General features: G+C 39.4%; 1 protein-coding gene across 1 annotated transcript in view; it reads right to left on the reverse strand.

Moving 5' to 3' along the window:
- The window catches only part of NBAS (NBAS subunit of NRZ tethering complex), a gene marked incomplete at both ends in the record, with an annotated part of 312,243 nt that overhangs the window by 222,678 nt on the left and 62,941 nt on the right, over positions 1 to 26,624 (reverse strand). Inside the window, 9 exons of the mRNA XM_080711473.1 lie at positions 11,594 to 11,730; positions 12,059 to 12,163; positions 16,474 to 16,552; positions 16,806 to 16,946; positions 18,200 to 18,351; positions 19,000 to 19,125; positions 20,091 to 20,348; positions 21,521 to 21,714; positions 23,904 to 23,967. Of these exons, the coding sequence (XP_080567599.1) occupies positions 11,594 to 11,730; positions 12,059 to 12,163; positions 16,474 to 16,552; positions 16,806 to 16,946; positions 18,200 to 18,351; positions 19,000 to 19,125; positions 20,091 to 20,348; positions 21,521 to 21,714; positions 23,904 to 23,967 (1,256 nt within the window). The remainder of the gene's footprint in view (positions 1 to 11,593; positions 11,731 to 12,058; positions 12,164 to 16,473; positions 16,553 to 16,805; positions 16,947 to 18,199; positions 18,352 to 18,999; positions 19,126 to 20,090; positions 20,349 to 21,520; positions 21,715 to 23,903; positions 23,968 to 26,624) is intronic.

The raw sequence follows: 26,624 nt of genomic DNA on the forward strand, positions 1-26,624 counted from the left end.
AATATATGAGGCCCTCTGCAACTTAATGAGAACCTGATTCAAAATAAAAAATAAAAATAGGGTTAGGGGTACAGCTCTGAGATAGAATGTCTGAGTTTAAAAAGAATAAAATGTGTAGCCAGGCATGGTGATACACACCTGTACTCTCAGTACTTAGAAGGCTGAGACAAGAGGATTGCAGGTTCAAGGAAAGCCTCTGTAAGTAGTGAGACTCTCACCAACCTAGCAAGACCCTGTTTCCAAATAAGTAAAAAAGAAAAAAAATAGTGCTGGGGTGTAGCTTGAAGGTAGAATGCCTCTGGGTTCAATCCCCAATACCACAAGATGGAAGGAAGGAAGGGAGGGAGGCAGTGAGGGAGGAAGGAAGGAAGGAAGGAAGGAGATATTGTATCAAAACATTAAAATAATGCATATGTTTTGTTTAAAAATGGGGATTTTTAATAGCATTTTCCTAATTACAAATACAATGTTTAACTAGACTCTCCTATATTAGAAACTGGAAAAAGTCTCTCTCCAGGTTATTTATATGTTAATTAAATATAGTATGATAAAGACACACTGCTGTTGCAGACAAGTATTTACATATTAATGAAATCTTGACTGGCAAAGACATTGTGTGATCAAAAAGAATTATAGGGACTATGTGCCTAAGGCAATTCGATCATTCAGAATACGTTATAATCTATTTAAGGATCCTATGTTCTGAAATTGCTGGTCAAGATATTTAAATTTTAGAAAAAAATGAATAATAAAATAAAAATCTTATTTCCATGAAAAGTGTGTAATTTTATATCACGCAGCACTGCTGCATAGTAATGGCATCTGAAGAAGGAAAGCTCTTCAAAGTTGTTTTAATTTCCAATGAAACAGAAAGTTTGAACTGAACTGAGCCACATTAAAAATATTTCAGAGCCGGGCGTGGTAGTGCACGCTTGTAATCCCCGCGCTTGGGAGGCAGAGACAGGAGGATCACGCAGGTTCGAAGCCAGCCGCGCTGGCTTAAGAGACCCTGTTTCCAAATAAAAATGTAAAAATAGGTCTGGGAGTATAGCCTGGAGGTAGAAGGGCTTCCAGGAACCCCAGTACCACTAAAAAAAATAAATAAATCAGAATAGCTACATCTACAATACTACAGTAATACAATTAAAATTAATTGCTAAAATAATTCTCTATGCCAGAGCATATTTCACTAATACCTCTAAATATTTTGCTTTAATAACAAGATAATCCCTTTTCTGCTTGTATCAGGAACGTGCTGTGAGAGTTATAGGTGAAACATAAAATTAGACTATAAACTAAAAAACAATGCTTCATACTCAATCCTAATTTTTTTAAACAGATGAGAAAGAACTGAATTAATCATTATACCTTCACTTTCTTAGTATTTCTCAGAGTCACATAACAAATAATAATATCAATGTACTTCCAAGGCCCAAAATAATTACTTTGAAACAACAGTTGGTACTTTGTCTTTCAGTACTGGGGACTGAACCCAGGAGCATTCTACCTCTCAGCCCTTTTTATTTACTTTGAAACAGAATCTCAAGAGTTGCTGAGGCTGGCCTTGAACCTGCAATCCTCTCTCAGCCCCAGTTTCCACCTCCTTAATCAGAGAAAGTACCCGCAAACCATTTTTTCTTTAAGTATATAAGAACACAAGAATTCATTTAACTGCTTAAAGTGGCCACTATGCCAAGGGCCATCCAACCAACAGTCCACACCACCAAACCCAGACACTGATCCCAGCCAGGTGAGGACTGCAGGCCTTTCCTTCGCCATGCCACCACCAGGTTCTTCTTGAATTCAGTCGGCTGACCTATCCTACTTGGAGTTTTCTCTGTATTCCTCCCTACTGACAGTCACCTCTGAAGACCAGCATGTATCCAAGCTCAAAACAGAAAGCCTCACAACTGGTCATGACAACTGCTCGTGACAACTCAGAAATAAACTATACCAATGAAAATTGAATTTCTGTTGGGTCATTAATCAACTTTAAATTTAAAGAGAAAATCTTGTTTCCCTTGAGAATCAGAGAAAGTTGCTGTGATGCCTTAATGTGCCCATAATTATATCATCTAGCCTACGATAAGGTGATATTTCATTACAACAATGAAATTAGAGTGAGACTGGATACCCAATAAAAATCGTGTTTTAGAATTTCACAGGAGCCAGGCACATTGACATGCCTGTATTTCCAGCATCAGCAACTTGGCAAGACTCGATCACAAAATAAAAAATAAAAGCCTATGGGTGTATCTTAAGGACAAAATGCCCTGAGTTCAATCTCCAGTACCAAAAGTAATTACAATAAATATATAAATTAACTAATTTCAGGGAAGAAAAATATTTATGAACAAGACTAAGGTACATAAACACATAATTAAAGTGGTTATTTAATAATAAAAAGCTTTCTGGAAATCCTCTGCACTAACTCATTTCCAACTAACAAATTAATTGGGAACATTGTTTGTACCCTGTGAATAAGCAATATGATATTGCTGAATAGATGAACAATTTCAGAGTATTTATTCAAACTACTCTTTCCTACCTAAAATTTCCCTATATCAAAAACACTCAAATCTCAAGGTCCAGATCCAAACCTTACCTCTTTTCAGGAAAAAAAAAGAAAAAACCCTGGCTTATCTCCTTTAAAAAAAAAAAAAAATGTCTCCCATCTCCAAACAGGTCCTCATATAAAATATATATTTCAATTTTATGGTAGTTATATTGATATAAACCTATCTGATATTCCACATTGTAGGAAGGGACATCTGATTCATATTTGTATCTATATATTCAATCTAAGAAAACGCTTTTATATAGAACACAAGTATTTCCTAAATTGCTACTGAAGTAACAAAAATCTTACATGACATCTTCTTTAAACTGTTTTTTGCATTGAAAATAAAATGCAAAACAATTTAGAAATACTTTAAATCAGAATCACATATACTCAGTTATAAATTTCGGTCAAAATATTAAAATTAAACATCAATATCTGCTTTCCAAGAAATATTAATATGATCCTTATGTATGACAACTGTCCAGAAGATCCATAACTCTAGGAAACGAAGGCAACAACAATTGATTGTGGGACCGCCTTATGTTGCTTTTTTCTCTTTTTTTTCTTTTTTGGTGGTACCGGGGTTCCTGGAAGCCCTTCTACCTCCGGGCTACACTCCCAGACCTATTTTTACATTTTTATTTGGAAACAGGGTCTCCTAAGCCAGCGCGCGCGGCTGGCTTTGAACCTGCGCGATCCTCCTGTCTCTGCCTCCCAAGCGCGGGGATTACAAGTGTGCGCCTCTACGCCCGGCTTCTGTTGCTTTTCAAAGAAAAATAATAGCAATTGTAAATTACCTTCTGAGTTGAAGCTGCCTACAGTCAGCTCTGACTTCACTGAAAGACACTTCAAATTGTTTTATTTCAGAAAAACTACAATCGAATGCAAATTATCAAATATTAATTTGAAACTGAATTGTAGTAAAAAGTAGAATTCTACCTACTTTTCAATCGTCAAGAAATGCAATGTCATGTCTTTTAAGAGGCCAATTCTTTATTAATAATTTCAGGGGCACGGTAAATCAATTTGACCTAATCAAACTTGTTCTAGTGAAAAGGTTAACAAAATTGCACACTAATGCCTTGCCTTGTAAAGCATACATTTTCTGTTGATCTCTCCTTGAGTGTTACCAAACACATCAAGAGAAGACACAGACTCCCTTCAGTTGGGAGGCCGTATTTATCACCAAGAAATGAAGAGGTTTTCCAGAGTCAGGCAATAATAGTGATGTGACTCCACATCTCTAACTGGAATTCATCTCATTCTTTTTATAAGTTCTAATAGCATAAACAACAGAAATATTACCCAAAGGTACAAAGTCACTGTAAGTTTTTTTAACTGTAATATTCATTTCACTAAAAGTATATTATTTCTTGAAGTTCAGTAAAAATAAACCGATCCGCAAAAACAACAACAAAAGTACAATTTTTCTGTTTATCCACTCATGGGGAAACCAAGAGTTATCGAATTCAGGCTGACAGAAAACACAGCGGTGGTCGGTGGGCATCGGGGGAGGACAGAATGGGATATTACTGATTTGATGCATACAGACTTCCCGTTTTGTAAATACGAAGAATCTTCAAGACTGGTTTCACGGCAGTGGGAAGGTACCTAACAGTACTGAACCGCAGACTTAAAACAATTAGATGAATGTTTCTGTGTTTCACAATTTTTAATAAAACCGAAAGTGTATCGTGATCAAATGTTCCCTATGCTTTATAGAGTCAAAAATATATAAAGGCAAAAGTGACTTAGAAATGCACAAAAGGAACAAAACTGCAGACACATTCCATCTCCTTGCTTATCCTCTGGAAGAGAGATGGGATTTCTATCCAGATTCATTTTCAATAGAGAATGCTTTTGAATCCCTCTTTTATTATCTTGCCACACAAATCCCTGTGTCTTCCAAAGCCCCTCATATAATACATTCACTTGTTCATACAATAATTCTCGGACATCACTGCATTCATGCACTATATTCACAGCACTTAATTAGGAGATGTGTTTGTCTTTTTTTTTTTTTTTTAATTACCACAAGATACTGCAACCTCTGAAAGGATAAAAAAAAATCCTTCACATTGGTCTCCAACGGGCCTGCGAGGCTTGGGTGAGCGGCAATAACTTATCAGTGAGGAGGGAGGACAAAACCTTAATCAGTGATAATTCCCAGTAAAAAATGGAAATAGGAAATTTCTTGGGGGCCCTGAATTCTGCGTTGCGTTCTCAAGTGGGGCAGGATGGCACAGGGCAAAGCCCTCCGTAAAGCAAACTGACAGGATCACTAGGAATCAAAAGCCAGACACAGGTGCAGCAGATAAAGGATGCAGAGCACAAAGACGTCCTCGTTCTGCGGGTCACAGGGAAGAAAGCTTCCACCACCGGGCGGCCATGCAGTGGACCATACTCTTCTTAAGGCTGTTCAAAACAAAGGCTGGTCAAAGTGGTTTTCAGACTCCAAGAAAGAAGCAGTTTCTGAATATGAGACTCATATATACTGGTGTTAGCTTACACTGGCATCCTAAGTGGTCCAAGCCAGTAGTGACCTAACATTCATGGCATCACTTTTTACTTTTAGCTTTAATGACAGGTCACGTAAATTACTGTGTAACTGAAGGCAGAGAATAATTGGAACTGAGTCAGAAGAGAATCCATATAATCACAAATTCAGTAAAGAAAATGGAAACATCTAAAACACCTGTCAGCCAGGCGCGGTGGTGCACGCTTGTAACCCCAGTACTTGGGAGGCTGAGACAGGAAGATTGCAAGTTCGCAGCCAGCCTCAGCTACTTAGTGAGGCCCTTAGTGAGAGTTCATCAGTTACCGTCCAACTGCATGTTAAGGCACACTTTTCATAGTCTCTTTTTTTTTTTTTTTTTGGTGGTACTGGGGTTCCTGGAAGCCCTTCTACCTTCGGGCTACACTCCCAGACCTATTTTTTATTTGGAAACAGGGTCTCCTAAGCCAGCGCGCGGGGCTGGCTTCGAACCTGCGCGATCCTCCTGACTCTGCCTCCCAAGCGCGGGGATTACAAGTGTGCGCCACCATGCCCGGCTCATGGTCTCTTTTTCAATCACCAAACAATCTAACTAAAGCAGAAGCAAACACATAGCCGTTATCATAGTAACAGCCCATCTGCAACGATGAGAAGATGCATCAGAGTTTTACCACTTAACACTTTAGAACCCTGCAATGCTCCAACACTCCAAAATACACAAGATGTCTCAAACTTTTCTTTTTCAGTCTGGAGATAATCCAGAAACATATCATTAAGAGCACTAATTCTCAGCTAGTAGGTAACTGTCATAGAATTTCAAGTCACCGAATGGCAGAGTTTGTCTACACACACTAAAAGCCAATGAATTCAAGACGCAACGTAGTATCTTTGACTGGATCTTCAAACAGAAAAAGGACATTAGTGAAAAGCTGGCTAAATCCACATAAGTCAGAAGTGTGTTCAGAGCACCATACAGTAAGTTTTACTATAATGTTTTAAAAATGCAAATTTGTTTCAATGAACTGATATATTAAAAAACAACCTAAGCGTGACGCAGATTTTACATATTCCGGTTCACAATTTCATCCTTGGGAAGCGTTAGGTGAACACACAGAACTGCAGCCAGTTGAACCAAGCCATGGACACACTAACCACATTCCATGGCCACACACGCTCCCCACACCTGCGAGCTAGCAGCCTCAGTTCACGGGGTACGTGAGAAGCCACTCCCACAGCCGGTGCGTCATCTGGCCATTAGATTCTGGTATACACCTCCTTCCTCCACTTCCCGATAATTCACAAGCTGCAATTCTTCCCACACCCACCTCCACAGCCAAGGCCTTTTTCAGTTCCTTTTCAAGGTAAAGGGCCCTTATTTTAGAATATATGTGTTTCTCAACCATTTAACACGTGTAAAGCTACATTACGACTTTTTTTGGTACTAGGAATTATACCCATGAGCACCCTACCTCTCAGCTACACACCTAGCTCTTAATGCTTTTCATCCTAGGGCACAAGTGTCACACACGCCACTGCTCCAGGATGCCCAGTCTGTAAAGTGCAGTGATGTCTAGGAATGTGTGTGTCACATCATGGCAGAACTAGCTATTCGGTGGTTATTTCTTATTTTGGCAAATGTACTATGATTTTGTAAGAAGATATAGAAACCTAACTGAAGAGTATACAGGCATCTCTGTAGTATCTTTCCAGATTTTCTGTATATATGAAATTATTCCGATGAGTCCAAAATAGTAAGTAGACAGGATACAGAAGTACTCAAGGCCAAATCTTAGTACAGAGCTCTATAATAATAAAATTGCTAGCACCCTGGTGCCATTTAACTGATGCCAAGTACTGTCTCCAGTGGTTTATATGCATTAACTCATTAACCACTCTTACAATACTATGAAATAAATGCTATAATCTTCCCCATTTTATCAGTGAGAATACTGAAGTACAATTGAACTAACCCAAAATCCTAAATCTAGGTAACTAATCAGTACTGTTACCGATGTACAACTATTCAAAATATCACCTTTTTAAACACAGAGCCGGGCGTGGTAGCGCACGCTTGTAATCCCCGCGCTCAGGAGGCTGAGACAGGAGGATTGCACAGGTTCGAAGCCAGCCTCAGCTACTTAGTGAGGCTCTCAGCAACTTAGTGAGACCCTGTTTCCAAATAAAATATAAAATAGGTCTGGGAGTATAGCCCGGAGGTAGAAAGCCTCTGGGTTCCACCCCAAGTACCACCAAAAAAAAAAAAAAAACATAGTATTTATCATTCTGGGAAGCTTTTATACTCAAAAAGAAGTATAAAGTGAAAAATCTAAAGAATCTTTCTAAACTGTGTGAAAGTCATGCAAAGTATCAGAAATTAACGAGAACTCTTTTTACAAATTTCCCTTACCACAATTGAGGATACTAAAAAAAGACTGAAGAAATAGCACCTTTATACTTTAAAGTAGCCACCTAAAATAAAATCTGTAAAAACTTTATAACAATGACAAAGAATAGGTAACTGATAAAATGATATATCACCAGTGACAAAAAAAATGTAATTTCAAAGCTTTACAAAACTTAGTCATATTTCAATGTCGCAAGTGATGATTTGAGACTGACAATAACACAGACACACACACACGCGGTTTGCGGCCAGCCTCAGCTACTTCGATAAGCCCTCTGCAACTTAGTGAGACTCTGTTTCAAAATAAAGAATAAAAAATAGAGCTAGAGGTGTAGCCCAGAGGTAGAATGCCCCTGGGTTCCATCTTCAGTGCTGAAAAAAAAGTAACTAAAATGAGGGTGAAATTATAAACAGGAATGCCAAGGAAAATCAGATAAAGTGGTAAGGACAAATAACCCTGTATGTGAGAAGTACTGTGGAGAAGTGAAATGAGGAAGGGCAGGACTGAGGCTGTGTAAACATGGTGAGGGCAGTCTTTTTGAAGCGGTGAATACACAAAGGGACCCGGTCACAGTCGCGTGAGGCTACTGGAGAAGGAAAACTCCCCATCTAGACCCCGAGTGGGAGCAGGTGCGGCATGTTCAGGGAGCAGCAAGACGCCCGTGTGGTGGGAGCGCAGGGTGCAGGGACCACAGGCAATTTTGCAGACACCGGCTGAAAACTGCGCAGACATGGGCAGGGACTCTGCATTTGGGGAGCTATCTACTTTAAGAGCTGAATGACTTGCTTCGAATCAAGGCCACAGATGACTAAAAAGCCATTACTGACTTGCAAAATACAAATGGAGGGCTGAAGGGAAGAAAAGGCGGAACCACACACCACGGCCGCACTGGTGAGCGACGGAGACTCCCAGAGAAAAACAGGTGCGCGCGACAGCCACTGGAGGCCGTCGACGAGGAAGGGCAGGATGCTTTTTCGTTTTCAACAGTGCTACCGAGGAGAAAAAGAAAAAACAGAAAAGGCTGCAAGAAGCTGTCTAGAGAACTTGCAACTCTATTTCTTCCTCAGCTCAAAAGCAGGATTCTATAAGAAGGAATTTCTACTGGTTTGTAAAGGATCCCTGATCACTCCTGCTGAAAAGGAACTGCGAAATCCCTACCATATTGCCAGGCACATGTAGAGTGGTCAGCAAAGGATGAGCAGGTAAATGGAGAAAAGTGCTCTTCTTCCAACAAATCAGCCTAGAGGTTCCCAATGACTAGATAATGAACACCAAGTATCCAAAGAACACTGAAAAAGGAAATATTTTCTGAATCTATCTTATACATCGACATGCTCTTTGGGGAAAACTTTGAGACTTTAGCAAAATGTAAAGTCAGCAATTATCTTCTAGCCATCAGAGACTTGGTAAACACTGACCTAGAGCCTCTTCCAATTTAGTAGGCGCCACGCTCCCCTCTAGACACCTTTTGGTCTCTTTTTTAAATGGTACAAGAAGGGCCTATCTATCCATGCAGTAGCACTGGCTGGACAGAAAGGCAGAAATGAAATGACTATAAGGCAACGTAAAAAGCACCATATTCTAAGAATGAACAAGAATTATGAGGATACAAGAAGAAGAATAACTTACGAGGAGACTCAGAGAAAAGGTTATGCCTGAAGCATAATTGTACTTTTGCTTTTCAATAACCTAAACAATAAAAGGATAGACACATTACCATTAAGCCTATTGTTTCTCTCAGTTAAACTAGAGAGGAGAAAAAAAACTCACTGTGAAAGACTTTAAGAAACAAAGATAAACAAAAAAAAATTTTTTTCTCACTGTGTTTAAAAATGAATACAGTTTAAGAACTCATACGAAATCAGAGTCTTTTCAAAGTTTTTCTAAATATCACACTCCAAAACAATGAGTCAAAATAGCTGCATCTTCTAATTACCCTCTGCTTCGATGTAGCATAACTCAAGTATTTATTGTAATTTAAATTAGTCATTGAGGCAAGTCCTATTTAAAAAAAAAAACAACACAGGGGATTCAAAGATATCACAGCACTGAGCATGTACAGCTATTCTGCAAATCAAATCTGAAATCTCAGGTTGAAATCAAACATTTAAGCCATAATCAGAAAACACTAACAGTAAGTACACTCAAGTTTAAGAAGAAATTACCTTTAAAAACAACTTTGAGACAGTAGCTCTTTCCTTTAGACTAACAGAAGAAAGCTACCTCCATTTAGATTAGGCATATTTTGCTAAGAAGCAAAGAACAATAGGCAGAATTATATTCGGAGAAATGTCTAAGTATGTATTTACAAAATACTTTTACGTATCACTATACAGATCTAAAATTCCTTAAAAATGAAAAAAGTATCCCAAAACTTTTATATTTCTTTTTTATCCGAACAAAGATTTACTTTTTTAGTATTAAGGGTAATTCAGAATAAGAAATGTATAACATCTTCAGAGCTCAGTGACCTCCACCTTCAAATAAACATAGGTTCAAATTCTGGCTGCACACATACATAGACTAACACGCTGCTAAACGTCTAAATTTCAGTTTTCTGTATTGACAGGGATAATACCCAAATTATCTAGGTACCAGATATAATTATGTGCCAGACATATAGCAACGATTCTATAAATAAATACTGGTCATCATTAATGCCCAAGCCAAAAACTATGATCCTGGGTGACGGCAGTAAGGGGGCAGTGAGGAAGCCAAATGAGCCTCGGCTTCAATAACAGCTCTTAATGTTGGAAGTTTCCAGGAGCTAAAGTTCTTAACAATGATTTCAGTCAATGCTCTCATAATCCCTTATAGCCCTTTAGTTTATAGGCAGATTTCACTTACATCGTTCTACCCGTTACCAAAGATCTGCAATCAAAGTAAGCAAGAGAGGGACTGTCGACTCATCTTAAAGATGAGCAAGCTGAGCCAGGTGCGGTGGTACACGCTTGCAATCGCAGTCCTTGGGAAGTTGAGACAGGAGGACTGTGGGTTCACAGCCAGCCTCAGCGACTTAGGCCCTCTGCAACTTAGTGAGACCCTGCTTCAAAATAAAGAATAAGATACAGGGCTGAAGGTAGCTATAGGTAGCTTGGAGGTAGAATGCCTCTGAGTTAAATCTCCAGTACCGCAAAAAAAAAAAAAAAAAAAAAAAAAAAAGATGAATAAATGCAAAGTCAGGAATGATATATCATGCAACTAATAACCAAGCTACATTTACTAGGGGGCCACTGTAGGAAGAGATCTCACACAGGAACAGGCTGTGCTATCCTTCCGCCTTCTGCCTCTAGTTAGTAGCTGACCTAAGCAAGGTATGAGCTCTTCGTCCCTTCTCCCAGGGAGGGGCTAAGGGACCATCCACATTGAGCTGTGCATGGAGACAAACCCATTCTGGTTTCATTCTCGGTAGGAGTGCACTGGCCTCCAGAACACCACTAGATGGCAGCACTGGGTCTTAATGTCTACAGCGCTGAGAGTCTATCCACAGGCTGCGCCACCCAGGGAGTAAGCCGCCCTGAAATGAACTAAGAGGCATCCTTAACCTGGACACTCATGATGGGGGGACCAAGTACTGTGTGAAGGTATGCCATTGTCAATATGATCCACACTATGATATGAGACCATAGTGTACCAATAAAAAAATAATGAAGGTTAATACCTTTTTAGAAAATAAAAAAAAAGGAGCATTGCTCTAACTGAAAGGAAAATGGCACTCCGATTTCCCACTTGTGGGGTGTCTCTGGGATTTCTAACAAAGAAAGGGTTGTAGAGCAAAGCTGGATGCAGACATTCCTGGGTCCCTAGTAGTGTCAGAACTGCACTCAGTTTCTACAAGACACAGCTAATTCAAACAGACATTGTTATCCTAAAACTATTTCCACCCAGAAAACAGCACATAGAAGTAGATCAGCAGACTTTAAAAAACACATCTGTGTTCCTTAAGTAAAGGTGGTCCTGTTACAGTAGATGCATTTTTGATTGAGGGTCATTTTAAAAATAAGTTGGACGTGCTCTAGTTACCAGAAAAAAAAAAAAAGCTGAAATAATATTGTTTCTTAAATTTAAGGTGGTCAACATAAAACAAAAAATTATTAAAGAGAAGAGGAAACGCAGTTGAGAGTCACATACCAAGCTTCTGGCAGCAAGACGGAATATTCATGGGGAGACGTGGTCTCTGGGAAGTTGGAGAGGATCGCAAGATGATGAGGAAGAAGGTCGGAACCATGATAAGTAAATAGAATTCCTAGGGCTTGTACATTGCTTTCCTGTTCAAAAGGGAAGAGGCAAATTTCTAACATTAACCTTAGAAATAAGAGAGGAATTTTGCTAGGTAACATTGAAAAACTTAGAATTAAAAATTTTATGCAGTTCTGTAATCAAGTACTTTGAATAGTTCTGAGTGGTACAAAAATTATTTTTAAAACTCTGAATGAATAAAATTTTTAAATGTAATTCCACTTCCTCTGTATTTATTAATATCACAACAGAAAAGAAAATGTAATGGGACATGCATGCAATAACATTAACTGCACAGCTCCAAGACTTATACACTGTTAATGAGCACAATTATTCTATTTACATAAAGGAAATTACCCGCGCATAAGTTCTTGCTGAGAGGACAATATTCTGACTTCTGAACTTCTTAAAGAATTTAGCATCATATCTCTGTTCAGATGCATGAGGCACTCCGAGGATTTCCTGAGGGGAAATAGCAACTTAATGAAGAGGCCTTTAAATATGGGTGACAAGGAAATATTAGAAACCCTTACAACTCTGCCTGCCTAAATAAATAAGGCCTGAATTAATTAATTTCAACTATCAACTGTTGATCAACTGCATCCGCAGCCTTGCCTTTATTTTGAAAAGAACCATATTTATAAATGCTGTTAATACTTAAACTCAAAAATAAATGAAACAGGCAGTAAAATTTCATTTAATTCCAGTAAGACAACCAAAACCAACCACCTGGGAACAACAAATTAGCAGCAGTTATGTATTGTAGCGTACTCTGAACTTCATCAGTCACTATATAAGAACTTAGATCGATTTCACTACTGCTAGAGGATCTGTGTTAAATGAAGACGGAACCATTCATTCAGTCAACAAATGTTTACTCAGTGTCCACTACTTTTACCAGTACTGTGCTAAGTACTGGTGATATGTGAGCACACCCTCCAAGTAGCTTTGCATCTACTAGGAAAATGTACTATTAAAAAAAAAAAGTTATCAGGAAACTGAACACGAAATACCTATAATAAGAAACTGCTACTAAATTTGTTAGAAGTAACTGTGTCACTGTGGTTTTTGTTTAAGTCCTTATAATTTAGACGCACATACTTAAGTATGGGTAAAATGTTAAGATTTCTAGGATTTGCCTTTTAAAATATTTAAGCGAGAGAAAAGGCTGCAATGGAAAGATAGAGAATAAAGGATAAACAACTGGAAAACGGGCTGAAAGTTAGAATGAATACAACAGGGTTCATCATGCTGTTTCTATATAATTATAAATGTTTAAAATTTTGTAATTAAAAGCTTAAAACCTCAAGACAACAAAATTCAAATAGACACTTGGCAGTGTTCCTTCCCTACAAAACTTTCTAGTCTGTTAGGAACTTTCTCACAACACTTGCCAACTTTCTAGACTCCCAGCATCTTGTCCTCCAGCCCCTACTCTCAGCTTATAACCTTACTTTCTTAAACTGACACTATTTAATGGAAAGCCCCACATTTTCCAACACAGCAAAACTGCAACTCTGCCTCCATCTGTACCAATACAATTCCTTCCAGCTGTGGCAGGGGAACAAAACATCTCTCTCCTCCTGAGAAAGTCTCAAAACTCCGCCATGTTCTGGATCCCATTCTACTCTCTAGCTTTATAAGTATCCCCTTTTCCTTCCACTCAATAAATTCCTCTTCACCCCCTACTGATGCATTCCTGTTAGCATACAGCCAATAATTTTTTCTTCTATCGTAAAAGCAACAAACTCATATTCCCCCTCTTGCCACCAACACCTTTACCATCTTCTTTCTGCCTTCGCAAAAACACTTTCTAAAAGAGCTGCTCATAATAGCTCGCTCGACTTTTCTGCTATCTACTCCTTCCTGAAATCACCCGCCCTCTAACAAAAGTTCCATCTGGCTGCTGACACAGGATGAGAACTTCCCAAATGATGGTCACCGGCTAATCACATCTCCCACCGTGGCTCTGTGCCACACCCACAGGCTTCCTATCCTGACCAGCACACTTTCTCAAAAGCACGCTAGTATCTAGAACACTGATTATCAATCAGCATGGGCTAATAATGACTAACCAGAGAGGCTTGGTTATGAGTTCTTCCTTCCTATTTAATTGGACAAACTATTTACTTTCGCTAAGCCTCAGGTTTCCTATCTGTAAAATTGAAGGGCTAATAGCAACTGCCTTCAAGGACTAAGTATATAGGACAGCGGCTGATGGATTGCGAGTCCTCAACACATGAGTACATTCTTAGGTATTCGCTTTACCCACTGATTCTTTCAACAGATGCTTACTGAGCTTCACAATGAACCAGGCACCGCTCTCATCTTGGAATACAGCAGCAAAGATGACAAAACCCTAAATTCAAGGAGATCCTGCTCCAGTGCCTCCCCCACAGTGTCCTGTAACCCCCGAAATCTGCCTTTATTTTTAGGATTAGCTGAAAGATCACTTCCTGCATAAAGTCTTCTCAAACATTCCCAGGAATACTGAATATTTTTCTCTGCGAGGCTCGCTCATCAATTCCTCATACCTTTACTACCATCACGCAAAGCCTACACAGCGTGGATGCCTGGGGAACTGTGCCTTATTCATCTCTCCACCTCCAGCAATGGCATTGTATCTGGTATATAGTAAATACTCAGGTCAAATGTAATAAATTGATTTTTATCCATTTGTCATACAATTGATTAAAACAAACCATGTCCTATCATGAAAGTACAATGCCTGTCTCTACTACCTAACTGGTTAAGCGGTCACATTTGATTATTTTCATTATAAAATTTTAACAGCTAAATTTATTCCAAGTCATCTACATTTCAAAAGCTCAATTTAATTTACTTTTATAAAATGGGGTCAATAAATACTTAATTTATTTGCTTGTTTGTTTGTTATTTTGGCATTGCTAGAGATCAGACCCAGGACCTCACGCACACCAGGTAAGCGCTCTGCCTTTGAGCTACGTTCCCAGCCCCCCCCAAAAAATACTTTAAATGCCGCTATTACAATGTAGTAGAAAATGAACTTAAAATTGTCGCTCATGATTCAATAACTAAAGGAGGATAGGGTGTGGCTTAACAACAGAACACTTGTCTAACACGTGAAGCCCTGAGTTCAATTTCAGTATCACAAAAAAAAAAAATAATGAAAGAAGATAAATTTGGGTAATCAAACTCTAAACATTTGAGGCGCTTTTGTTATTTTTTTTTGTTTTTGTTTCTTTGCAGGCATTCGACTTCCAAGCCACGCCCCCTGCCCTATTTTTTTATTCTTTATTTTGAAACAGGGTCTCATTAAGTTGCAGAGGACCTGATTAGCTGAGGCTTAAAATTAAAAAAGAAAATCAGCCAAAAAAAAAAAAAAAAAAATCAGCCGGGCATGTTGGAGCATGCTTGTAATCCCAGCATTCTGGAGGCGGAGACCTGGACAGCCTCAGCTATTCAGTGAGGCCCTCCTCAACGTAATGAGACTCTGTTTCAAAATAAAGAATAAAAAAATAGGGCAGGTGGTGTAGCTCGGAGATCGAATGCCCCTGGGTTCCATCCCCAGACCCACAAAAAAAAAAAAAAAAAAAAAAATCATCATCCATGAAGCTAAGGCTAAGTATAAAACTAATAAATTTGTTTAGACTTCTGCAGTTCACATTATGCGTATTACCTCAAAATACCACAGCACTTAGACTTAAGTCATAGGATATGCTTCAAAGTAATATGATCATTCAACAGTGAGGCTAGTTGTACCTATAAAAAATCATCAGGAATTTTTCATAACTTGTTTGAATTAAATGATATACTTATTACTACTGTTTTCAAATACTACAAAAATAACTCTTAACATTTTGTATGAAATTTTTCAACTACCTTAAAGTAGGGTTAGGGTTAGGGTTAGGGTTACCTTAAAGTAAACCTTAGCAAGGTCAGAAAATCTAAGGCTTTGGTTTTCTTACACGTTCAGAAATACCAAAAACTTCTATTATTCTTGGGATGGGCACCACAGTAATAGATGTGACATTTACTAAGTACTGGTTCTGTTCCAGTGCTCGGAGCCAGGAGTGGTCCGACCACAGCAGGGCGGCCCCTCACAGAGTAAGGCAGGGAATTCAAAGTGACGCCAAACATCAATACTTAGAGATTGATTTTGGAACGTGGATACTTTAGCTATGAGTCCTGTAAAAAAGCAATCTAAGCTATGCATATTTATTTAAACGTGGCTCATTTCCACTTACACCTTTAACAGTATCTAAATTGGTCTTCCAGACAGAGTGCTATGGAAGTGGCCAAAATGAAGACACCTGTGTTTGTAGTCCAGAAGACTCAAATGTGAACGATAGTGTTCTTAAGCTCAAGTGTGGTCCTACTTGATCAAAGACCAGTCAACTGAACCCAACTCACTAACAGATCTAAAGAAAAATTCATATTAAGATTATAGGAACTTAGTATATATTGAAATGTAGTACTTGAAACAGCTATGTACCACTAAAAAAAGTAAAAATATAATGTATAAGTAAATGGGAAAGGTTGTAAATCTAGAAAACATTGGTACACTTAAATGGCTGAGGCCTTTGTATCCCCTCATCTAACAAAACAACTTCTGATCTTGCGTAATCTTGAGTTTTCATCACAAGGACACGAGTGCACCTGCTTTAGTAAGAGATTGATTCTCCCCATATAAATAGTTTTAAAGTCCAAAAATATCAGATATTAGGGCAGCTGCAACATTTATAACAACAAGACCAAATGAATATAATTGGTTGGATAAAATTATTTCTTACCTCATAGGTAGCAAGTCGATCTAAGTAAGTTAATAATTTCAGTCTACAGCGGCAAAGTTCCTTTTGTTCCAATGTCAACCTGTTTTAAATAACTGTATTAGGCCCTTTATATTTACATAGAACAACATTTCTCTAGGAGTTAAAATGCAATGAAAATGATTAATGTTCCATTGATTCCAAAGCTCTTGGAATAGTACATAAAAGCACAAGGGTAAAAAATTATCAGATGCAATTAAGTTCCTGAAATACTTTATAGCAATTAGCATAAAGAATATACTGAATCACTAGTTGTTTTAAAGAAATTACCAGATAAATAGTAATAAGCTATTTACTTTGAAAAGTTCACTAATTTAAGCAGTTCTTGTCTCTTCTTGCGTTCTTTTTCCTTTTTAATCTTGGCAGGCTGTTCATCAGATGGTGATAACTCCTCATAGGAGATGCTGTCGATATCTACGTCACCAGGTAATATAAATCTACAAGAGAAAGAGCAAATTCAAATCTATTTTGATTTTTTAAATTTCATGTAGTAAAAAGCTGCTTCTATTGCCAGGCGTGGTGGCGCACACTTGTAATCCCCGTGCTTGGGAGGCAGAGACAGGAGGATCGCGCAGGTGCGAAGCCAGCCTCGCTGGCTTAAAAGACCCTGTTTCCAAATAAAAAATATATAAAAATAGGTCTGGGAGTCTAGCCGGGAGGTAGAAGGGTTTCCAGGAACCCAGTACCACACACAGACACACACACAAAAAAAATGCTGCTTCTATTTTGACTAATTATTAAGTTGGTTTCCACAGAAAGCCAATGAATTCTCTTTTAAAAGATTTTTGCCACTGCAAATGATACCCATAAGATAGAAAACAATAATAATCAGATTTTCTTTTGTGTATGTATACTGGGGACTGAACTCAAGGATACTCTACCTTCAAGCTACAAACAGCCTTTTTTTTTTATATAGGGTCTCACTAAGTTGCTGAGGCTGGCCTGAAACCTGCGATTCTCCTGTCTCAGCCTCCCAAGTACTGGAATTAAAGACATGCACTGAGCCCAACTTCAGAGAAATTTTAGAATCCAGAAAATGAAAACTATTTACGAAAACATGTGGGGTTATATTCACCCAATGGAAACCAATCCATGTAGAAAATATTGCCCATCAAGTTTACAACTTGAATTATTTTTATTTACGATGTTAAAATAGTAACAGTCTCACTTAAATTATTCTTACCAGATATACTATCAAAATATCTCAAAAGCAGTTCCAAATGTCTGCTGAGCAATGATTCTAGTCACATAATTTTATTATTATCATTGTTAATACTAACTGACATTTGAATGGTGTTTTAAGAGTTCCTGAGGTACTTTCACAAGATACATAATTTACTTGCCGGAGGTATTCTGTGAAGGAAGTGCAATCCTACAGGTAAGGAGAGTAAAGCAGAGGCTCGCCTTCAGTGACTCAAATGACTGCTGAGCCAAGCCAGGTGAGTGTCAAAAGTCCCAGCATGGAAATGGCCGGCATTCATTGTGGAATTGACGTTGCCCCAGACTCAAGCCATCGTAGGCAAACATGTTTAACATAGAGGTATGAAAGCTGTGACTCAAGGTAAGAAAGCCAAGACCAAAGGCAACTGATTCAGAAGAGAACAACTTAAAGTGGGCCTGCCCAGAGCCTCCGCTTAAAAGTGTTCACAAAGTCCCCTTTGCTTTGCAATCGAGCCTTACTGTAACCAACCTGCCTTCGTCTGTTCCCTTCCCTATCGCTAGAAGAGCCTCCAGGTCTGTGCCTTTCAGTCCGTACTGAAGCAGTTCCTTTGCAGCATCCACGTTTTCAGGAACTCGCTCCGAACACTCGTGGAGGACCCAGGATCGCTTCTTTATTTTACTCTAGATATAAAAAATATTACAAGTCAAGGCATTCAAGAACTCATGGCACCTTACAGCACCCGACAACTGCCTCCTAGAATTATAAAGCTATGCATGAGGTTGTATAGTTATCTAAGAACTTGGCCACCGTAGCTACTGGAGAAGCTCAACTTAAAAACAGCTAATTCCCTAATGGCAATTCTAACTGGATACAGAGCATCGCTGTGATCCCAACCACTTTATTTTTCCTTTTAATGAGCCACAGTGAAATGTAAAGATCCAGTACTTGTTTTCGGGAATAGAAAGAGATCTTCCCAACCTTTTATGGTTGCCTTGGCTTGTATTTTAGCCACACAAGAGAATATAAAACAAACCAGAAAGGCAGAATAAGATATATCCCACTATCATAAGCACATTTAACTTCAAAGCAAAACTGATGAGGCATGGGATACCAGGTGCTGTATTTACTTGACCATAAGCTATGTCACACAGAGCAACGACAACTCAATCGTAAAAGTCATGGTCTACTGTTCTTTAGGAAGACCAAGGTAAGAAAAACACATCATCTGTAGAGGAGTCAAAAATGTAAAGCACTATAAAATAAAACCGAGAACCCAAAGAAATTGTATGAATATGGATTTATCACACTACCAAACTAGTCACGCATACCAAATAATTTTGAATGGAAGCGATATTGACTGCGGACTTCCTCCACTGCCGCTGGTACACGAGATCAGTATCCAGACCATAGGTGTGAGCCAAAGACAAGGCTTCCTCGTACTCTTCACTTTCAATCTTCAGACAAAAAAAAAAAAAAAAAAAAAAACAGGCGCAGAAGTGTTACACTGGTCACAATCATGGGATAAAGGAGGATGAGTTTTGGATTTTGGATTCGATTTTTCATCACTATCATCAAAATACCCAAGAACAACAACTTAGTAAGAACAACTCAGGGTGACAAGAAGTATATTTGGGCTTATGATTTCAGAGGTTCAGTCCATGGTCAGCCAGCCCCAAGGCAGGAGGATGACTGGCAGGCCTGGGGAGGAGGCGGGGTTCCCCAGGGCCCAAGGACAGCCGGCCTCGCCCAGGGACCCGCCTTCTCCAGCAGCAACCCACCTCTGCACCTGCCGCTGCCAACACACGAGCTTTTCTAGGGGGCGCTGCGCTGCAAACCCCAAGCTCAGTGGACAAACACCACACGGTATGAATTCACACGCACTGTGGCACCAAAAGTTCACAGACATTTTCAAAAGCAAATAAGTCAGGTATTCTTTTAATACTTTGACCGAAAGAGAGACAAATGGTGAAAATCTCTTGCTAATGGATTGCATCAACAGAAAAAGCAGAGCTAGCAATACCACGGCCCATCTCCTTAAACCTTCAACGTGAGGCACTGGCCACGGGGCCTTCCCAAGCTAGCCCCAGTGGGAAGCAGGGGTGCACTGCTCCCTGGCCATCCTGTGTTTAAATACAGATGTGGGGGGATGGGGACACAGGAAGGATAGCAAATAACCAGGCTAAGCGCCACAGGGCAGGTGGGTAATCAGTCTGAGTTCATTCCTTTTTCATCCACTGTTTTGATTTTGATTACTCCGGTACAAAGACAGCATTATTTTAAAAGCTTCCTAATACCGATATTTCTAACATGCCAATGAATCAGCAATCTCTAAATCTCCTCCTTTATTGGAAATTAGCTTTTTCCCAATAAAACCAAAGCCTGAAGCTTTCGCCCTTTGGAATTACGGGGATAGTCTCACCTTTCTCTGATAAAGCTCCTCCGGAGTAGTGGAGCGCAAGCTTACGAGGCGGTACTGTTTGGTAATGGTCCGCGGGCGCTTCCGCGGAGGTGCGAAGCGCTCCATTTCCGTCACTAAGTACAGGCCCTGTTTTATGTACCCGAAGTAGCGAGCCTTGGCAGAGGTTTCGTGGTCAGAGTCAGAGCCCTCTTCTCCTTCATCATCTTCTCCAGCCCTCAGCTCCAAACGGGATCGTTTGGGGGCAAGTTTAATTTCACACTAAAGGAAGAAAAGGGAATCTGGAATCAGTAAGTGAGGACCTCACGTAAAATTTTTTAGAGTTAATGAAACAGAGCATTTTTAAGCAACTCCAGTTTGGTTCATTGCATGTGATTCACAATGGAATTCAAAGTCCCTTCCCCAAAAATGTAAACATCAAAGGCTCCGAAACCATGTACATATATTATTGGCTCCAAAATCTCTAAAAGTAAAGGCTATTTTAATAACATGTCATCACACACCGGGTGTGGTTTCCCCCGACAGCTCCAGGTACTTAGCAAGGCCCTCCCCAATTTAGTGAGACCCTGTTTCAAAAATAAAGAATAAAAAATAGGGCGTCGGGTGTAGCTCGGAGGTAGAATGCCCCTGAGTTCCATCCCCAGAACCGAAAAATAAATAACATGTCATTACTGAACTTTTTACTTTGATACTTCTTTACTTACTGTGAAAAACTAAGATGACAAATTTTTTCATCTATTCAGCGCATGAACATAAAGGTATTTATTTGCTTTACCGAGAAAGCTCTCCCTTGTCCCCTTTTAAAAACTCTAAGAGCTTCACAAAATTGTGAGTCTGAAAGCCTGGCTGTTAAAGATAACTTTCATTCCAGACTTAACAGAGTTGGCTTGGATTTTAAGCTACAGTTCCTTTTAAAAAAAAAAATCTTTAGACTCTTTAACAAATGTTGGAGTAAAAAGTATTTGTCTATCTGCATTGCTGAAGTGAAAGCTATTGAAGACTGTTACTCCTGAAAGACTTAAAGAATTTAAATGACTATAACATAACCATAAAGAACTAACCTATATTTTCAAGTTTTTTGTCATGAGAAACAAGTTTTTCCTACTAAAAGAACCAAAAATTTTAGGTTGCAACATGTGGAGGATAAAGGTAAACATTAAGAAATACCTCAACAATGGGTCCTATCATTCTACATTTTAGGGTAACTAATCATTTCAGTGAGGAATAAAGAAGCCAAATGGCTATAGATCTTTATTATCTTATAATATTTATTCATTAAACAAATGGATGTTTTTCATGTTATACCACTATCTGCTCCCAGTCACAGCCTTTTTGCTTTTAAAGACAGTATTAAATGATGTGACAACTATAAAAAGCCAGATACTGAGATTCTTGGTGAAATGCAAGTGGCCTTTCAAAGGGGAGAGCCTCACCTCCAAACTTAAAAATCCGCCATCATGGGTAGCCGTGACCTGAGGGGAAGGTTCGAACCATTCACATGATTTTCCCAGTAAATTCTTCAAAGTTTTCACCGAGGAAACGGTTAAGGCACCAGAACACCGAGCCAAGATCACTGCACCGTCTGCCCACCAACTGACATCTGCCAGGGGGTATAGGGACTCTTTGTCTAGCGGGGAGAGAAAATTGGCACAAATGAATCTGTGAAAGTGGTTTAAATACAACATAATTAAGTCAATAATCAACGGAAAATACAAGTTCACCTCATATTTGGACTCTAAAGGTATTTTTAAATAATGAGAAAAAGGTGAAGTCAATTTTTTTACTTCAAATGTTTACTCAGGGAAGAGGAACAGAATGGTACGGTGATTTATTAAGTAAAAATCTGAGGGCCAAGTAGTCTAAATTCAAAGTCGAAGCGGGGTGTGGTGGCGCACGCTTGTAATCCCAGCATTTGGGAGGCTGAGACAGGAGGATATTGGTTCATGGACAGCCTCAGCTACTTAGTGAGGCCCTCCACAAATGAGTGAGACCCTGTTTCAAAATAAAGAATAACCCCCACCAAAAAAAAAAAAAAACCAACAACAAAATAAAGAATAAAAAATAGGGCTGAGGGTGCAGCTTGGAGGTAGAATACCCATGGGATTCATCCCCAGTACTGCAAAAAAAAAAAAAAAAAAAAAAAGTCTAGATACAGATATAAATAAAGGACCTTTTAAAAAAAATTAGTTATAGTTGGGCATGGTGGTTCACACCTGTCACTGCATCTATTCAGGAGGCTGAGGCAGGAGGCTGACAAGTTAGAGGCCAGCCCCCACAACTTAGCAAGATTCTTCCTCAAAATAAAAGGTCTGGAGGTGTAGTTCAATCCCTAGTACCTTAAAAAAAAAAAAAAATTAAGTCTATACTCAGTAAAAAAAGGTTTGTTACTATTGTCAACTTAGTAAGTTAAAAGGCAGGTATGTACAACCATATGTATGTGTGTGTGTGTGTATATATATATATATACACACACACACACACATATACACATACACAAAGTTGAGAAAAAGTTTTCAAAAATATATATGTCCATCACTTTCAGACAAAGAGAATTATACCATTTAAAAATCTAAAACAACCGGGCATGGTGGCACACGCTTGTAATCCCCGCGCTTGGGAGGCGGAGACAGGAGGATCGCGCAGGTTCGAAGCCAGTCTTGCCGGCTTAAGAGACCCTGTTTCCAAATAAAAATATAAAAATAGGTCTGGGGGTGTAGCCCAGAGGTAGAAGGGTTTCCAGGAACCCCAGTACAACCAAAAATAAAAATAAAATAAAAATCTAAAACAGATGTATAACAGCTTCCAGTGCTAATTTCCTTCTGAACACCCAAATGACGGGGGGGGGGGGGGGGATATCATTCAAGGCAAATAGGGGATTTTTAGAGATTAAAATGAATTATGGCTCATCAAACAGAGGCACTTAAAGAAAAGGCCAAGATCTTTTTTACAATTTCTCTGTACATTTTTTAGCCTTCGCTGTTCCACAAAGGACGTGATAAGCTTTAAAGATAATCCATATAACAGTAAGCCATAAATCTAAATACATATTTAAGCTAAGAAAAGAAAGATTTTTAAATTGAAGCTCAAGACCATGAAGATAACTCACTCTTCTAATAAAAACAAAGACCATCATTTTCTTGCAATGGACGCCTAAGGCAATTTGTATAAATAAGGAATTGCGGGGGAAATGCTCCTGGGCTTACATCCTTGAAAATGTGAAAGCCGAAATCCTTAAATCACATACTCACTTCTACCTTGACAAACACGGAGAGAAAGAGCCACCAATTTAAGCCTTATCACTCCCTGCCCCAGCGATAACTCCTCCCTGGATGCTTGGATCGAGCCTGCAGGCATGTGCTTCTGAGCACTGAACTCGGTTGCAAGGCAGCAGGGTGGGCCGCAGAAGCCGGCTCTGCCTTAGCCCTTGGGAAAGCACTGCCTTCTGGAAACTGGTCCCAATCCCGGGAAATCTTGTTTCCTCCAAGGTGAAATAAAGTATGCAGAGACTTTTTTTTTTTTTTTTTTTTTTTGCGGGTCTGAGATTGGAACCCAGGGGCATTCGACCTCCGAGCTATACCTCCTGTCCTATTTTTTATTCTTTATTTTTAAACCGGGTCTCACTGAGTTGCAGAGGGTCTCACTAAGTAGCTGAGGCTGTCCGCGAACCGCGATCCTCCAGGTCTCAGCCTCCCGAATGCTGGGATTACAAGCGTGCGCTGCCACGCACAGCTGAGGCTTTCTTTATCATCCAAAGAATGCCTCATAAAGTAAGAGGAGTCTCTGAAGGTTTTAATGAGCCTACCTTTTCCAACTCACCTTTTATTTTCTTTCTCTTCTCAGGGGAGAATCTCCAACTGGGATTAAGGTCATCATAGCCTGGCTGAATATGAAAATACACACATGACTTCTTCAGCGAACTAAGGTCAAGTTTTTAACATCTCAAAAAGAGGTATAGATATAAGGCCTAGGACTCTTCAAAGGATGAAGGAAAAAAAATTCAAATACGGATGTGAGAAAGATGAAAGATATATCAGGAATATACGATGGTGCTACCCTTTTAGAGCTGGGTAAGACGTGGACGTTGAAAATGGACAGATGAAGACATGACAATCGGATAATATAACGCGCACCAAAGTACAGAGGTCAGAAAATGCATCAATTCAATCTAAATATTAGGCAGCAAATTTTAATTATCTTCATTTCTGTTTGGATTCTGAGGTTAATTAATGATTTTTTTTTTATCAAGGTGAGCTTCACGTAATGCAAGTTAAACATTTTCAAATAAGTAATTCAGTGGCATTTGGTAGATCCAACATGTGGTACCATCACCAACTCTGGTTCCAAACATTTCTATTGCTCCAAAGTAAAACCACGTACCCATTACCCAGTTACATCCCATCGCCCCTTCCCTGGGTTCCACCAATCTGCTCAAGATCACTATTAATGTATTTATCCTGGGTATTTCATCTAAATGTAATTATAAAATATGTAACCTTTTTGTCTAGCTTCTTTCACTTAAGTGTATTGTTCAAGGTTCATCCAGGATATGGCACAGATCAGCACTTCATTCCCTTTTGTAGCTGAACCATACGTATCAGGACTTGTTCATCCATCTGTCTATCAATGGACAGATAGCTCATCTCCACCCATTGGCTATTGAGAATAGTGCTGCTATGAGTGTGTGTGTGTGTGTGTGTGTGTGTGTGTGTGTGTGTGTGTGTGTGTGAACGCGCCTATGTTTGATTATCTGTTTTAAGAGCGGGAGAGACAGGGTGCCTCCCTCTCTATATTTGCGCCTCAGAATTATACATAACTGATTCATTCTAGACACCTGAACTAAATGTTTAACTTCACAGAACTTGGAAGTTTGATGCCATAAGGTACACAGTATATTTTAGAAGAGAAGTCCCAGTGAAATTTCAAACTTCACCCCGCTTCCGACAGAGGCGGCCTGCTGGACAAGCCGCCCGGCAGCTGTCCCAGTCTGGTGGGCCTTGGCATGCCAAGTACTTTGAAGTGAAGGAGCCTGGGGAAGGGGCTCAGAAGCAAGGTGTCTTTGACCTTCCCCTGCCCTCCTATCTACAGACCCTCACTATCCCCCAAAGCCGAGTCACAGAAACCAGAGTACCTCTTTCCCAGGACAGTGATAGGAACTAGAACTCTTCTCCTCCAAAGCAAGTCATATAACCTAGCATGGTAATTCCCTCCCTGTCTCCAGAGGGGCCCTGCCCACATGTGGAGGTGGAGGCCAAGAAGAATCTGAAGGGACAGGCCCGCTCGAGCCCCACCTTTGGCCCATCACCATTAGCTCAAGTCCTCTGTCCCATCCCACTTCTACCCAGCTGTCCAGTCTCCATCTTCCTAAACATCAACACGGGCAGCTGGCTTGGGGTCTTTGGGCCTTCTCTTCTGAAGCTTTCCATATTACAATAAACTTTAATTCAATACAGTTGTTTTTCTCTTGTTAACCTGTCTGCTGTTAAAGAGAATACCAGCCATGGCCTATATTCTCTCCTAATTTTCTGGCACCCAACTTGGGGCAGCTGAGAAGATACCTGAGTTGCTCCAAGGCCTGCAGATGAGATCTTGGAATGACCAATTAACAACAACAACAACAAAAACTCAGCTCTCCTGGATCTCTGCTGGCAGTGCCTGCTTGAGAATGGAAAGTAAAAATGTCTCTTCCCAAATTCCAGATCCTAGGAGAAAATCATTTGTTATTAAATAAATATATTATGCTTTTAACATATCAACTTGTCTTTTGTTATAGGAGCATCTATCATGGCTCTTATGTAATGGGTGAGGAAAGAAATCTCACCTCTCGGCCCCAACATTATTCTTGCTACCAAATGCCTGAAATGGCCAATACCTCATCACTGCAGAGTGCAGCGGTAACCTGAGAAGGATAGCTTAAGAACTCAGCTGCAGACATTTTATAGGAAGACTATTATGGCTAAGGTAATGTTTCCTTTAGAATTAAGACTTTTATTTGCTGATTTTTTTTTTAAGTGCCGGGGATCAAGCCCAGGGCTTCACATACGCTAGGCAAGCACTCTAACTGAGCTACAGTGCCCACTCTTTTTTTTTTTTAACCACTAGATCTAAATGTAATGAAATTCCTGCCTCCAGCAAACTCCTAAAATAACACTTCAAATGTCTAGATATTCCACAAATATGTATTAGTATTGAATATGCTAAGCCTATAGAGTTTGTGGAAAAACTACAAATTCAGTGCCAATTCTCAAAGAGCTCACAGTTAAGAGAAGTTGTGAAAACAGCTGCGGATTCTATCATGATTAATCACATCAACTGCCGTCTTCCCCTTAGCCTTCATTGACTCACCCATGTAAGGAAATTAGTCTAACACCTACTATGTGTTGAAGTGAAAATCAAATTAGAATGGGAAAGATACGTGTCTCTTCCGATTTCTAGACCTACAAAAGTACAAATAAGCAAGAAATAAAACTTCAGAGAAAAACCAAAGCCAAAAATAAGATATAAAAATATAAATATAACATATGGGAAATGTTTGAAATG

Source organism: Muscardinus avellanarius (genome assembly GCF_963383645.1).
Source record: "Muscardinus avellanarius genome assembly, chromosome: 15".
NCBI lineage: Eukaryota > Metazoa > Chordata > Mammalia > Rodentia > Gliridae > Muscardinus > Muscardinus avellanarius.